A 16,596-nucleotide genomic window follows, 5' to 3' on the forward strand; every position below is an offset into this window, starting at 1 on the left:
TGATGTTGTAAAGCTTACATAATTAACAAGACGGGCAAGTGAGCAGCCTCCAACTCGAGGTGAGAGAGAGAGATGCTTAGTGTTAGAAGGCAAGAATCTGATGATTGGCTGCCTGCCTTACTGACTGGCATGATTTTGTTTCCTGATGGCCTCATCTTGAGCTGTGAAAAAAGAAACTGTGCGCCCTCTAGCAATCAGCAATGGTAAAGCAATTGCAGCAAAGTTTTTATTGGAAAATTGACAATTATCCCAGATATAAACTCTCCACTAATGGGACTAATTCTGCCTCTACTCTCCACTACTAACACCCATTACGCCACTGTACTACAACACTCATTAATGCTTAACACCCATGCAGTTCTTGTAATGAAAGTCACAGCACCACATACAGTGCTCAGCCCCCACATTATCAGGGAGATGCAGTTACTGAATTCAACATGGGAAATGTGCTGCAATCCCACTACTAAATGTATACTTTTACTGGTAATTATATGCAATTACCAGCTCATTAGCAAGCGTACACATTTACATTTTTTAGCATTCACTGCAACGCTAATAGGGAACACGCAAAGCCGAAGCACCCTATAATGGCCTAAAAATAAAGACATCAAACGGACTCTCCATTTGCAGAGGATGAAGGGGAAAGATAGAGCGGAGGCTGGCAATGAGTATGTAAGGGAGGGTGGGAGGACGGGTGGATGGGATAGGGTAAAAGAGTGCAGAAAAGTGATGGTGACGAAAGATAGGAGCGAATTCAGAAAGTGGGAAAAGAAAGGTGGAAAGAGAAGGTCGGCGACGCACGGGGAGACAGGAAGGGAGATAAGACTGCAGCGTTTCTCAGCAGGAGTGCTGCATCTCTCCTTGGGCTCCCCGACTCGACAGAGCCTCGCATCAGCCGGCATGGTATTCATCAGTGATGCACGTACCTCATCGAACACGCACACTCAGACACACACACTCCATTTTTAGAAAGAAAGAGAAAGAAACAGGGTACTTGGTGCTCCAATTGTTTCTTACTTGTCTTAGCAATTTCCATTGTGCCTGGGTGGGAACCGAGAGTAGCGGCCCAATTGGCGATTCACTTCACTACCCCATCTGGCATTTGAAGTTCATTTCTTCGCTTTTTGCCAAAACGACACATGAACGAGCATACGCACACTCAAAGGAATCGTGCATGCATACACAAACACTCATTTACTTGTGGCACTTGTCTGGCGTAACTATGACAATTAAAATAGCCAAAGTGTTCATTAAAAACCCATCACATTACCTTTATGAAAAGAGCTCTTTATGTGCTTGTTATTTGTTAACAACATGCCACAAGAGGGTTTCATTAGGTGCGTGTGTGTGAGAGATGTTAAAGCATGTGTGTGGATCTAAATGCTGCCAATTGTCTGCTTTTTACACATTTTTCTAATTCTGGTGCTCTTCTACTTTACTGTGCATATGTGCCATGTTGTATGTACTGTATGTGTTTGTCTGCATGCCGGTGTGAGTGTGTCTAAAAGGGATGAAACTGACTCTGATCTTATCCAGCTTAAGACAAATACACTGTTCTGCCTGAAGACATTGTCATGGAAACAAGCCAGTTTCCCTGGGTACCAGAGAGAAGGCCAAATTTGAGCAAGACAGAGAGAGAGAGAGAGAGAGACAGAGAGATATGAACACAGATAAAAGGAACAAAAAGGGACAAGATATAAAGGATTGAACACAATGGCAAAAAGTGTGCTGTTCATAGTTTTTTTCTTAACATGGAAATTGAAAAGGATTTCTGATGTACGGTATTATTTTTGTTATGCTCTACTTCTTCTATTTCTATCGCAAAGAAATTCACTTAAATGATTGTATCTTCTCAAAAACATTGCTAAATTTAATATGATTTGCAATAGTCCTGAGATGGACCTTGTTGTTGTTTGTCCAAGAGGTTGTCTGGGGAAGCCATGGCTAGCCCTCGGACCACCTTGCACAACTAATGACAAAGCCTGATGGGGGGGAGGGGGCTACATGTAGAACTGTTAATACATTTAATACCTACTGACCATCTACGTGTTTCTCTGACACATTTAAATGGCAATTATCTTATGAGCCTTATCTTTATCAACAAGATAAATATCTTACACAAGCTCCTATAGTGCATTTCTTCATTGAAGTGATGCCTGAAAAAGAAAAGAAAAAAAAAGACTATTTAGGCTACATTAATTTAACACATAGCAATAAAACCGAGTCATCCATTTCTGTGCCACCCCGGCGTTTGGTTTGACACTGGCCACCCCTATAAAAAATGTCTGGCTCCTCAGTGGCGCCAGCCGTGGGTTCAGACCTTTTAATAGGCTCACTCCACCACATTGACTGATGAAAACGCTAGTATAACGGTTCTGTTTGATAAACAGCAAACCATCCATTCATCGCTAATGGATGGTGCGTGGATGATTTGCTGTTTATTAAGCAAAGGCAATCAAGCAGTCCTTTGTTTTTAATATTCTAAATAAGTTTTAAATACACTACATGGGACTCAAGGAGACTCATATCTTCTTACAGATATAATTCTTTGTTGACAAAAGGACTGCTCATAATGATTCTTTTCAGTGCTGTTTAATGTGCTGCTCTTCTTTTCAATTATTCGATCAGAGCTAATTAATGGAGTGCTTAATCAACAGAAAGCCATCATTCATCCAGGGAATCAATTAATGAATAATCCAGTATCGTAAACGATAATCTCTATAGACATACACCTGAATGCGAATTTACATAAACTGATGGTGGGGAAGATTTTGGGATTTGTTAGATTAAGGTCCAGATTAAGCTTGGGTTTTCTTAACCAATCATAGTTAAGCAGACTTTGGTAGCTTAGAGATAAGTCCAAGAGTTATTGGATTTATTATAATCCATTCTCAAAACCATAATTTATTTTATGAAGACATTTTGACTTTTTATTAGCTTTGCACTAGTATCCAATGACCGATTAACAGGATTGGCTAAACCTTAAATTTTGACCTTTGACCTCAATAGTTGTGTTGTGAGCTAACTAGTAAAGTAAAGTAAAAATGTATTTATATTGCACCTTTCAAGATAAAATCACAAAGTGCTTCACAGAAACTAGAACATAAAACAACATCAACCAAAGGCAAGTTCGTCCCTACAGCCCTGTCACTGATTATGATTAACAGTAAAGGTGTGCCGGACTTGCTGGAGTATTCTGAAAGATTGGTGCCGCCACTCAAAACCACTGATCAGGGCTGCTATAGGACAAGAAGTCAAAATTCTCAGTAAAGGAATTGTGGCATTTCTTTCAAAGCGTTCTCCAAAACGTCTTTTTAAGTTTTTGCAACATCCACATCCGTATAATCTATAAATCTCCAGGCTTCTGCATTGACCTGTCATTGAAATTGTAGCACCAACATTATCACACATTTGTGTCTTTAATCCACGCCAGCAACGAAAGAATGCAAAAGTTTCTTTCTTTTCAAAAGTTATAAAATGCTGCTGTTCACTGTTAGAACGTATATAAAAATTCTTATGACTGATGATCATGATTATGTAGATAACACCTGGTTTCAGTTGCATCTGATTCTTTCAAGTCAATGAATCACTGCAAAAACAAAAAGTTGGCTTTACTTAAAGTAGTGTGAAAATTCAACCTGAAACAAGTGAATTGTGCCATCTTGTAAGGTTTTTTTTTTTTTTTAAAAAAGCCAACTTAATGCAGTATTAACTCCCTTATTCACAACAGGCCACAGCCTGTTTTATTCATTGGAGCAGGATCTTAATGATATGGTCTAATGCCAATCACTTGTTAGGCAAAAGTGTAAACCACTACACTATGGAGCCACTTCCAACTTAATATAGTGTACGAAGGTAAAGGAGATATTTTTAATCTTTAGTTATATCATGCACCCAGAGCACTTGCATGAAAATATATGACCATTATTTGTTAAGCGGCAAGTTTCAGTTTGTGTACCATATACCACAATGTTTCCAGAAAGACTTGTTTTACTGACATCACATTGACTGGGAGTCTCTGCTATGGTGGTCTATTGCTACATAAGCACTTGAAACCACCCTGCATATCCAGAAGAACAAAAAGTGTAAACATGACATAACATAAAAAATGATCACAACATTACTAGATTAATTAGCAGTCCTGTGAGTCTTACATTCCTGCTATTGCAGAAATTATATAAAACCTTCCTATCATCAACGATTTGCAAAAAATGACAAACATTTAGAAGAAACCATTCAGACAGGTGTCTATATTGTTGGTGATTTTTCAACTCAATCACAGTTTCTGCACTATTCTTCACTTTTAGGTCAGTATTGTATTTTTCTGTGCTGGTGTAGCATTTTTTAAAGTGCATATTTCATACTGGGAATAAATGCTTTCAATTGAACAACAACAACAAAAAAGAAATAAGACATCAACATTGCAGACGAGCAATCTGTCACTTGTGTCCTGACAGTAATATCCTCCTCTACAGTATTGCTCCCTTGGCTGTGATGTGATAGCCCAATCGCTTTCAAAGCCAGATGCTGTATATCACCGAATAGAGATGGAAACGGCATTTGCAGCCTTTAGTGAACTCGACTGTATGAATTCTCACACTTTAACTTAATATGGAAACTATGCATATGTTAGCATACATTTACATACATTTCCAATGCTGGTCATCTATCTGTATAGTGTACGAGTGTATAGTTAATCCACCTGTCTGTTATTAAGAAGGGATGCCTTCGTGCAGGATGCTTGAGTTTATGCTGCGTGTGTGTGTGCATGTGTATTTGCATGTGTGGACAGTCTGAGAGGAGCTGATAGCAGAACTGCATGGTGGGCTAAAAACGAGGTGCAAGGGAACTGCAGCGTGCTATCTTCAGAATGACAGGGCTGCCATGATTGAGGCTTGCTACACTAGGATTTAGATACACCAGCATTTTTCTGTCTTTACCTCTCTCTAGCCATCCATCCCTCCTTCTCTGCCACTCCCTTTCCTTGTCTCGTCTTTCTTTCCTTCTACCTTATTCTCTCTTCTCTTCCATTCTGCATTGCCCATCTCAATGAGTCTCCTGCTCCCTCTTTTTTTATTCCTTCTCCTTTCAAATTCTCCAATGCATCTTCCTCTTTCCCTGCTTCTTTCCATCCTGCTCCCTCTATCAGGTGCTGTATAATGTAGGCTCCCCCGACGTGCTCCCAGCCTCCATCCGCCATTTTGATTCAGTACAGCTGTCCATGATAATGTACTGTTCACTCAATCACTCTTTCTCTCTCTCGACCTCCTTCTCCATCTCTCTTCCTGTCTCTCCCCCCTCTCTCTGTTTCTGTCTCTGAAACACATGCATGCACAAACACATTCATATTTGGTGTAGCCCCTGTAACAGTGGGTTGCCATGGAAATGACAAATTAGTGTGCGAAACGCTGAGGACGCACATGAGCAGAAAAATGCAACACACACTCGCCATGAGAGCGCAAACAGACAGAAACATCCAACTGATGTGTGTTTGATCATTGGAAGGGTGGTACAGCTGCAGCTGGTCTCTGAAGCAGCAACCATCAGATCAGTTATTCTCGCTCCCTCTCTCCCCCCTCGCCTCCCCACGGACTGCTTTATTCATTACAGCAGTAGCTTAACGATAGTCTTCAAGAACTAATGCCAATCACCTTCCATCTTTACATTTATGCTTATTCTCAATCCTTGCATAGCCTTCAAAGTTCACTTCATTAATTTTGTACAAGTTCCTTTCATATTATCCTGTTCCTAGACAGACCTCTCCTTCTGCAAATGCAGTCGCTGGAGTGTGTTTTGGACCATTTTGCAACCCACATATATTCACCCCTGACAGCCAGCTGTAGAAAGGCTTACTTTAAAGGTTCAACTGATAGCTGGAATCAATTAATAGTGACATATTTTCACAGCTTACCAGGAAGTCGCTCGGTTTTTTCCAAACCGTCACTCGTTTTTTGTTCTTTCTTTCTCTGTGTATGAAAGTGAAGTAATTGAAAATGCAATACAAAAGCCTGTCTTCCTCTTCTAATTGTCAGTGCTGACAGATGATGGGAGAATCTCAGCTGATAGGCTTTTGCATAACAGTGGCAATTGTATGGTGATTTTTTTAGTGAAGCTTTATGCCTTGTGTAAATTTGTTTTAAGGTGCATAGAGTCTTTATGTAATTGCAGTGGTCTCATTACACCATTAGTTAGAACAAGAATTGAGAAAAGCATATTTTGGTAAGCTGCAGAACATTTTCTTTGTTTATTTTTTTCAAAGTATTTGAGCCAACCACAGGGCCCATAAACCAGATTATTCCTAGCGTCCTGTCCAAGTCTGGATTAACAGGGAGGATTGCATCAGGAAGGGCACCCAGTGTATAATCTTTGTTCAAATTAAACAAGTGAATGAAAAATAAGATTTCCAAACCAGAGCAGACGAGGGCCAGGCTAACAACAACCACTAGTTACTAGGTTACCAATGAAAACTTTGCTACTGAGGAGGAAGATAGTGAGAAGGTGTGTTTGGAGACAGAAGGAAAACTGGGAGTGTAGAGGTGAGACTACGGACTTAAAATGTAGGTACTACAATATCTGGAGCTTTAGTGTGACAGGAGACAATGTAACAGATAGGGTGTGAAGGAAGGGAAATAGATCGTTTGCTATAGTGACCCCTAAAGGGAGCAGCCAAGAGAAGATTTGATTAGTCACCGAGGTGCAGTGGAGGAAGCTGTTTTTGATTTAGTTGTATTTTTCCTGGTAAAAAGACATTTCAGGAAGTGTTTTAGAATCAGAATCAGAATGGGTTTATTGCCAGATGTTGAGGTTTACAACATTAGGAAATTGCTGCGGTGCTTCAGTGCAGACAATAAGAATTAAAGTGCTATGTAGAAAGAAAGATATGTTACCCTACTGACCTTCATTAGAGCATATTTTTTCAATAGTTTGCTGTTCAGTTGCTGCATATTTCAACACGTTACAAACCCCAGCAGTGCCGCATCCTTGGTGTTTTTTATTTTATTGATCATTGAGGGTTAAAAGATGAAATTAAAAATAATTGTTGGATCTGTCTACCAACAGTCGGCTTGTGTGAATTACTTACACACGAGAAGTTTCACAGCTCTGTGTCTCTCCAGTGCTCACAGCTGGAGGAATTCAAAAGAGAGCCTGCTTTGTTTTTAGCTAAAAAAATTGTTGATACAACCACTTATTTTATAAAGTGGTAAATAAAATAGTAAATAAATACATTTAACAGCTTCCCAGTATCCAAGAAAAGAAATCTCCTTATTAATAACTTTGTAAATTCAGTGGTGTAAAATCCCAACGTATTTATATGACCCAAAGAATAGAACATTTTAGAAGTTTAGGCCAGCAAATGTTTGGTATTTGGTGACAATGAACGGCCAATTAATTTTTTTCGACTAAAAAAACACAAGAAGAATGGATATAAAAACAATTTTTACAGTTTTCTTCAGAAATATCCTTTAATTAGCTTTAAAGTTACCCAAAGCTAATTAACTTTAAAGAGTTTTCTTTTCCCTTCTTCTATTCACTCGCTTTAATCAGGTATAATTTAGGACCGTTATTGCAAAAAGTGACCTCAGAGATAAAGTAACGCTTAGCTTAGCTGTCCAAACACGCAGCCCACAAGAAACAATTCCCACAGTAGGGGTGGGTGATATAGACACAAAATGATATCACAACATTTCAAGAAAACTTCTAGTATTTTTGACAAAATAGAAAAAACTCCTGAACATTTTACTGATGCTAGCAGCCTGCATTTAAGTGCAAGTTAATGACGAGTATTTTTCCATCCTTTTTTCAATTGAGTCTACTGAACCAAAGAGCCAGCAGTAGCAGCAGCCATAGTGCAACAGTGGTGACCCAGCAGTACATTAAGTGACACCACATAAATCAAGCTGCTTTGCTAGTGTTTTCCCTGGAAATTTAAGTAATTTTATGTTAAGCAGGTATCTTAACACTTTTATTGAATGGTAACTAAAGTAACTTGACCTTGTAACTTTTCAAAAGCCGCACAAATATTATCAGATAATAAAACTGGAAAATATTTTCTACCTTTGATGGGTTGTGTCTTGGGTCAAGCTTTTAAACCAGCTGCTTAAAATTTCCATCCACTCCATGTGACCTTCCTGTCATGTGGAGTGCAGCTAGCTATGAACTAGCGAGTGCAAATACCCAGCACAACTAGTCAGCGCACCAACAACACAAGTGGAGTCATGCGCCTATATCTGGGTTGACGTCCAGTCACCAAATGCTGGAATCTCCTACTTGTAGCCTGGTTATACTCAACAGTTTGTTTTTGCATCCAGGGGTGAAACGAGTCGTTTTCACCTTTTGGGGGAAACATTTTCTTGCATATTCTGCAAAGCACTGCTCATGATCGAAGGTTATTAAAACAGCTACTCTTTTAGATGCTAAATTATGACATGGTGCTGTTGTGCTCTGATGTGCCTGGGCTAGTTTGTGTTATGTTGCTATAGCAATGATATCACAATAACGATAGTATTTTCAGATATAATAAAAGATTTAGGGTGTATGGCCCAGCCCTATACCAAACTTCTACAGTACATTAATAAATATAAAGTACTAAAAATTCTCCACAGGAACATTTTTATAATTCTCATTCTTAGGCTCTCCTTTTCTTTCCCCTTCATTTCTCCCTCGTTCACTGTATTCCTCCGTTCTCCGACTCGCTTGTTTTGATCGACAGTGCTTTCCACAGGATGAAGTGTGACATGTGGTGTGTATGTCAGTGTCTGTCTCACTGTTTACTCTGAGCTAATACTGACTCACTCCATTAATCTGAGCTACAGAAGATCCACTCCAACCTGCCCACTTGAGAGCGTGTGCGTCTCTGTGTGTTTTAGGTGTGTCTTCACAGTGAACACATGCACGCACGTCTTCCTTGTGTTTGTGTCACCCAATATGCATTTTCCTGTCTGAATGTGTGCGTGCACGTCTGTTGTGCATGTGATGTAATAGAACGAGGAGTGAGCGTTTGCGGGCCAGAGCTTCCAGATCGATGCAGAGATGCTTTATGTGCTCCTGTCTGCTCTAATGATGTGTCTGTAAATTAGCAACAGAATGGTGGAGCACTACACTGAAACCTAATGGCACCTCTGTAAATTACCGCTACAATGCTGCTGGACGGCTGCGTGTGTTCCCATTGTGAACAACACACACCCACCCCTTCTCGCTCTGCCACCTCATCTACATTTGGCTCCGTTTGCGTGTGTGTGTGAGAGAGTGAGTGAGTATGTGTGATTGTGTTAACATTTGTGGCTGGTCTTTCTGTGTACGTTTGTGTGTGGGGGTCTCCTTTTTCTTCGCTCCTCTCAGTAAAGACTAGCCCGAGGCCCTGAGTTGGTAATAGCTTTTCTGACAGCAATACACCAATATTTACAGAGACCAGCACCCACCCACACCCCCGCACATTTCATGCACACATAAAAAGCATATAGTTGTCTACACTTTCAAACGCTTGAACGCGAACTCGCACGCAGTTTTTCTTTTTCTCTTTGAGGCATGCAGACACATACTCTTAATTAACATGCTGGGAGGGAAGGAATCACACAACACAATGTGTTGTTTCTCACTCGTATATTGGCATTCACACTTTGGATTTTTTTTTTCATGCAACTAAAGCAAAGAAAGACAATTTGCCACAATTGGCCTTTGAATTGTGATATATTCTCACTTTTTCCTTCTCATTAATCTCTCTGTGTTATATTCACTCAAGTGCGGCCGATTCCATTTCAACATCCCTCTCTCTGCCTCTCACTACCTTAATAACCTATTACACTTCAGTCTATTCATTATATGGCATCTTTCCCCCCCTCTTCTCCTCTCCAGCGGTTCCTCACCAAGTGTCTCTCCTGCTCCAGCTTCACCTAGCGTGTGCTAAATCCTCCTCTGTTCCCCTCGTCATTGTGAACTACAAGATGGTGGTTATGCCAGAGGCTCCACAGAGCAAAGAAAAAGAGGCCAGTGAGATGTGAGGAGAGGAATGGTGGCATGAGGCCAGGAGGGAGGTGTGAGAGCTATAGGGATGGTGGTGAGGAGAACGCTGGAGCAGATGCAGAGGAAGGGTGATGTTTTTGAAGGTGGGGGGAGGTGAAGAGACAGATAATGTCGCCCCTACTTGTCTATGGCAGCACGATAGTATGATCATTTTTGCGGATGTGTGCGTAGGTGTGCATATTTGTTCTGCTGCTGGCTTGCGTATAGAGTAGTGTGTGTAGGTGTGAGAGCAGATAAGTGAATGCGAGCTTAAGTATGATGGATTGTAAAACCTTGGTCTAGTGTCCTTGTGGGTCACTAAGGGTGTGCAAGGTAAGTTGCTACTGGCTGTCTGCCTGTTACTGAATTCTAATTGGCCACTCCTACCTGCTTTGGCTGCCATTATGCTTGCAGGCTGCTCTTCTCCATCTTCATCGTCGGTTTTTGCCATTCACTTTTAAAACTTCCCTAACCTTTGCTGCCGCCACACACACATACGCAGACACTTACACATTTCTGGCATTTAACAAACATCATGAAAGGAGCCATGTTGTCAAACAAGAGCACCTCACTTTAGACTGCCAACACAGCTGTTCTCTCAAAAGAGAGACAGGTTTCGTAACGAGTTTGGAATGCTACAGACTCACGACTGTCTCCCGCACATCCACACTGTTTAATCTCTAACCCACATGAATGATCAAAGCTTGTTTACACACCACTCTGTGGTACAATTAGAGGTATGGAAGGAAGTGTTTCTTCCAAGTGCTGGCATCAGTGAGGCTTTGCTTGACAATAACAGCATTTTCAGCATCTTAAACAATATGTTTTGCACTGCATATCCGAATCAAATTTAACCAGGCCCAGCTGAGCTTTGTTTTACTCAGCTGGCTCTGATGAACACCCACCATTTTATCATCTTTGAGCATTTTGTGAAGAGCAGTGTGGGAAGAAGCAACATAGCTTGGAAAATGTACCACTCATTATGATAATGCTTTGGCAACAACGTAATGGTTCCATGCTTCTGTTTCCTCCTCTTCTCCCTCTTCCTCCTCTCCCTTTGCCTCTCAGCTCGCGAGGAGTACGTCGCAACCTTCAAGGGCTCAGAGTACTTTTGCTACGACTTGTCGCCCAACCCCATCCAGTCTAGCAGTGATGAAATAACGCTCTCCTTCAAGACACTGCAGCGCAATGGCCTCATGCTGCACACCGGCAAGTCAGCTGACTACGTCAACCTGGCGCTCAAGAATGGGGCAGTGTCACTTGTCATCAACCTCGGCTCTGGGGCCTTTGAGGCTTTGGTGGAGCCCGTCAACGGAAAGTTCAACGACAACGCTTGGCATGACGTCAAGGTCACCCGCAACCTGAGACAGGTAACCAAACAACAGGAGATGGAGGAGTAAGCGAAACAGAGAGGAGAGGAGACAATTTATGTTACTGATAAGGCTTTTGGGAAGAAACATTTTCAGTCATGTAGAGAGGGACATAAAGATAACAAGGATGAATGGAAGTTTTACTGATAAAATGCTTGGTAAATGGCAGAGTGAAGTAAAGCACAATTTGAAAATATTTTAAGATGTCAAGATAAAAAAAATACTTGTTCCAGCTTCTCAAATGTGACAACATTGTGATTTTTTTTGTTTTTTTACTTCATTAGCTTGTTTGTGAAGTTTAGACCTCAGCTGGGGTTTTCAGAAACTTTGCATTTAATGTCTCTTATTGTACAGGATTGTATTCAGGCTATAGGTGCGGGCAACCCACCACTCCTCATATCTCGTGGCACTGATTCTCTGACGAGATGCAGAGAAGCCAGAAGAAGCAATGATTAAAAAAAAACAAAAAAAACGTGCATACTAAAAGGCTACGCCAAAACAATAATTTCGTTTGCCTGAGAAATAATTGACTCATTAACCAAATGAAGATGTTTATTAGTTGCAGAATTAATTCTGACTCCTTGTTAAATAGATTCGCTCTGTATTTGACTTTGATGAACCACAGTGCAGGTGTTCCAGGGCCACACGGGGCTGAAAAGACTGTAGTCAGCAGAGGGAAGCTAAACAGTGTAGAAACCATGGTCAGTGGTCTGTTGTCCAATTGCAGTGATGCTATGGTAGTAAGAAAATACCTGAGGTTTTGGTCTTAGTTTACAGTGGCTTTACCAGCAGACCTGCACTGCTCTCAGCTCTAGGTGAGTGCATTTTCAATTGTGTGTTTGAGTGAGTGAATGACTGAGAGAGTGAAAGAGCGAGGGAGTGGACTAGAGAACATACAGGGTCACTAGCACCCAGGTGCTTGTAACCTACCTGTGCCCTGCCTCTACCGTTTGCCTGTCTGTACTACTAACTTGACTACTAACTTTACTAACCTGCTAGTGAAACTAACCACCATCCATGGAATGATTCATTCTACTAACCTAACCTGTGCCCTTCTCCTAGCGAAACCACTCCAACCAACCTACTAACCTCACCAGAGGCCTTCTAGCTTTCCTTTTTTTGTTCCCGAGGTTGTTCTGTTCACAGTTTTTTGCTTTCCTTTCTCCCCCTCTCCTACAAAGCACTCAGGCATTGGACACGCTATGGTAAACAAACTCCATTGTTCGGTAGATATCATTCTAATTGTTTCTTAGTTTGGGTTTGCCCCGTGTCTATTTCCTTTTGAACCATAGACATCAAAACTAAACCAATAACAGGATAAATGCGGTTGGTAATCTTTTACGCTTAAAAAGCCCACATCCACCTTCCTTGCCAACCACTTTTTTTCTATAAATCCTTTCCCTCCCTTACTTCTACTGTTTTTATTTTCACCCCATCACTTTGTGACTGACATGTAGGCCCACGCTGATTGGCTCATCCCTCACCTGCACGCAAATGACGAGCCCTCCCCTTCCCCCATCCTGCATGGCGTGACTCAAAAACCCTTCCCCTCTCTAATTGGTCCGTAAAGTGGATAGAGAGGTTCCTTCCCTTCTTTTTTTAAATTCTTTTTTCTTTTATTTTTCACCAATCCTCCACTGCATGTTCTTCATGGTGCCTCTAACTCATCCTGTCGTATGTTGTTGGGGTTTTTTTGTATTTTATTATCTATTGTGTCCTCTTTGCCAGTGCTTGCATGCAGAGAGAGGAACAGACTGCATGTTTGTATATTTATGTGTGTGGAATGAGGCGTAACCCATCTAACACCTGTGCGTGTGTGCATTAAATCTGTGTGTTTGTCATCCTGATTCGCTGATCTAACAAACCCCCCCCAGACCACTAACTAACCAACTAACACCATCATCACAATTCACCCTAACAACACAATAACATAACATCATCACAATGACTAACAGCATTGAAATCATGAACCCTGACCTCAGTAACCCAACACAGCTTGGCCTGACACAAGTAACACTTCTGTGGCTGCCAACAGTGCAACAACTAACAACTACTAACAAGTAAATAGTACTAACACCTTACTGCATAGCACGAAGATGCCTGCGGAGACTTACTAACACCTGACTGGCTGGGCAAGTTTGCCTGGCAATGATGAGCACCAGCAGTCAGAGGGAACTTATTGTAGTGGGGAAATAAAGAGCTCACAACCTTTATGGGCAGCCAGACATGGTCAGTAATGTACTGTAGAATATCAGAGAGTGATAATGTACCACTAACGGTGACTTGAGTGTGACAAGATTGGATATCAGTGACACCTAAAAGCCTCTGTACAGGCTATTACACTCCAAAATGAGCTGATTAAATTATAAGAGCACCAGTGTCACTTTAGGCAAAGCATTTAGGAAAAATCTTGTTAGCATATTAGGAAATAAATCAAATTGCGTCTTCTGCCTAGACCGTAAAGCAGCTTAAGCGTACGAACCATAAACATAAGTTGGAAAATTTCACTGATATGGGTTAAGTTGGCTTTTCCTTTAATAAACAAGGCTAACCTTTTAGCAAAATCACTATGGTTTAGTCTATTTTTTACCATGCAGTCACAGAATAATAAACTGCCTTTGAAGTCTGGGTACCGAGAGAATTGTGGCCCTGAAGCTTTGGGTTTCAGCAAAACTTTATTAATCGCATAGAGAATTTACAATAGACTTTTTGCTCTTGGTAGGCCGAAGATAGAAGATTATGCCGTTTTAATTCTCAGAGCGCACAAAAGAAAAATGAGAGTTTACCACTACCTGCAGGAGTGAGCGGTATTTAGCAGTGCATAGTTACATATTTCTGAAGCCGGTTACATCAGCAAAGCCAAGAGGCGACACTACTCAGTTACACCACACAGCCAGCACTGATCCAACTGCTGCGAATCAAAGTGGCCAATTCCCAAAACCAATCAGGCCTTCTCCCTGCCAGAATGCATATAGATTGGTTACCAGAGCAACGGGGGCTAATTTGGCTGGTCAGCGCCTAGCTAGCGCTTAGCGCTGCCTTTGGTGTGAGTATATAGCGTGTCCTTTCCCTGTGCTTTGTTGTGTAGGTGACCATCTCTGTGGACGGCATCCTGACCACCACGGGCTACACACAGGAGGACTACACCATGCTAGGCTCTGATGACTTCTTCTACGTGGGAGGAAGCCCCAGCACCGCTGACCTGCCTGGTTCTCCAGTCAGCAATAATTTCATGGGATGTCTGAAAGAGGTGGGGCACATGCTTGATAGGTAAAAAAAAAAAAAAAACCTAATTATTGGCATAGGATAAAACTTTGCATGTGTAAAATGTCTTTCCAAGTGCTTAATGCTGTCCGCTTTGACCTAAGGTTTAAGAAATATTCATTTAAACTAAAATAAATCTTCTTTTCTTTCTTCTGCCACGCATCACACAAACATTTTTACACACAATATCTTATAAAGCACACATACACCGACATGCTTCCATTTGGCAGACTCACACAAGTAGTCCCAGACGCACACGCACACACCCTCCCCAGCATCAGAGAGAATCAGTGATGAGTGTAGTTGAGAGAGTAGATACAGAACTAAGCACTAACATGCTAATTAGGTACGCCACAGAGATGCTCCATCCATCCACTGTGCTTGAAATGGGCCACAGCACCACAGAAACAAAAACTCACAATGCACACATGCATGCATGCACAGAAAACACAGTCGTAGTGTAATATTATATGCCCAAATATTTCCGCTGAAACAGTTGCTGCACGCAAATAAACATACGTATGGATACCCAGAGCTTGATACAACGAAACTCCCAAAGACATCCTCACGCCCATCGGATACACACCCTGCCTGAGTCTCCCTTTCATTCACGCAGATTCACACAGAGGCATAAACAAACAACCAAACAAGCCAACAGATGATGTGCCAAACAGAGAGCTATCTGTATCAGTAGTGAATGCACTCTGTGTTGCTTCATTAAGAGTGATGATGTTTAAATGAGGCTGCCGCTGTCAAAGTGAACCCTCCACTGGCACATTTACATATTTAATACGATGATATGATAATCCATGTGAGCAAATTAAGATGTATGCTGCGAATCATCATATGTATGAGCAATCACGGCTGTAACAGTTTTGTGCATTGGATGCAGCACAGGCACAATCCTCCCCATAAACACCCACACCGTAAGACCGTTTGAAGCACTTATTGTGTTCAAGAGCCACCCCCTTGCCTTAAACACACACACACAATAGCACCTGACATGCAGAAAATTAAAACGCAGAGCCAATGCAGAGGAGTATTTGGTTGCTCACAGGTTATAGAAGGAGGTCTGGATTAATAAAGCAGAGCCTGTGTGCTCATCTCTCAACATCAGAATGCTCAGCACAAGCACACTCTATACACTGAGTCAGAGAGCGGACTGTGTCAGGGAAAGCAAAGAGAGAAACAGTAAAGCAAAGAAAATAGAAGATGTAAAAGCAATCATGCAGGTGGCAGGGACAAATGGGAGTTTGAAAAGATGAAGCCGGAGTGGATGCTGGTCTTTAGGTTCTTGCTTTCATATAAAAAACCCATCAGAACATTTGAATAGAAAATGTGTTTGAATAGGTTAAACATTAATCGATGTGTGCTCAAAAGTCAATCAATCTTACTGTTGCTGAACCTTTTCATACATTTTCCCCCAACGTTATCCTGGGAACTGTCACGTGTGTGTTCCCTTACAGGGAAACAGTCTAGCATCATTGTGTGTGCTAGTACATAATGTTTGGATAGCAGAAAGCAGATAGAGGGATAGTGAGACAGAGACGCAGCGAGAGAGATACATTCCTCCAGCTTACTAATAAGAATTTAGCATTACTTTAATAATTTCTCTATCAGAAATGTTATGTGTGTTGGTTAAAAGTGAAGCAGCATTCAGATATCATTATTTTCTTTCAATCCCCTCCCCTCAAGGTGGTGTACAAGAACAACGATGTACGGTTGGAGCTGTCTAGACTGGCTAAACAGGGAGACCCCAAGATGAAGGTATGTGCTTTAATCAACACGTCCCAACAAGCCAGACAATGCTGGATCCCCTCAAACACCTCATGTCTCGCCCTGTGAGACTCACACTGTAGCGATGTAAATGGGATTATATATTTGAGAGGTAGCCACAAGCTTTTATCTTTTAGCCACTTCACAGCTGGAATCTGGCTTTATTTCGGTCTCAGACTACAAAGGA

The 16,596-nt window shown here is 41.4% G+C and overlaps 1 protein-coding gene across 5 annotated transcripts in view; it reads left to right on the forward strand.

Annotated features, from left to right (window-relative positions):
• Nucleotides 1–16,596, forward strand: part of nrxn1a (neurexin 1a) — a 62,113-nt gene that overhangs the window by 13,741 nt on the left and 31,776 nt on the right. For 3 of the 5 annotated variants that reach the window (XM_085360896.1, XM_085360893.1, XM_085360894.1), the window contains 4 exons: nt 11,068–11,369; nt 12,551–12,574; nt 14,458–14,619; nt 16,329–16,400. In XM_085360896.1, coding sequence (XP_085217022.1) covers nt 11,068–11,369; nt 12,551–12,574; nt 14,458–14,619; nt 16,329–16,400 — 560 coding nt within the window. Of the gene's footprint in view, nt 1–10,019; nt 10,032–11,067; nt 11,370–12,550; nt 12,575–14,457; nt 14,620–16,328; nt 16,401–16,596 lie in introns of all 5 variants that reach the window. The other 2 variants (XM_085360897.1, XM_085360895.1) reach the window with 2 other exon arrangements.

The sequence above is a fragment of the Diplotaxodon limnothrissa genome, linkage group LG8 (genome assembly GCF_057381915.1).
Source record: "Diplotaxodon limnothrissa isolate DT_005_m linkage group LG8, D_limnothrissa_male_GT1.1, whole genome shotgun sequence".
Lineage (NCBI taxonomy): Eukaryota > Metazoa > Chordata > Actinopteri > Cichliformes > Cichlidae > Diplotaxodon > Diplotaxodon limnothrissa.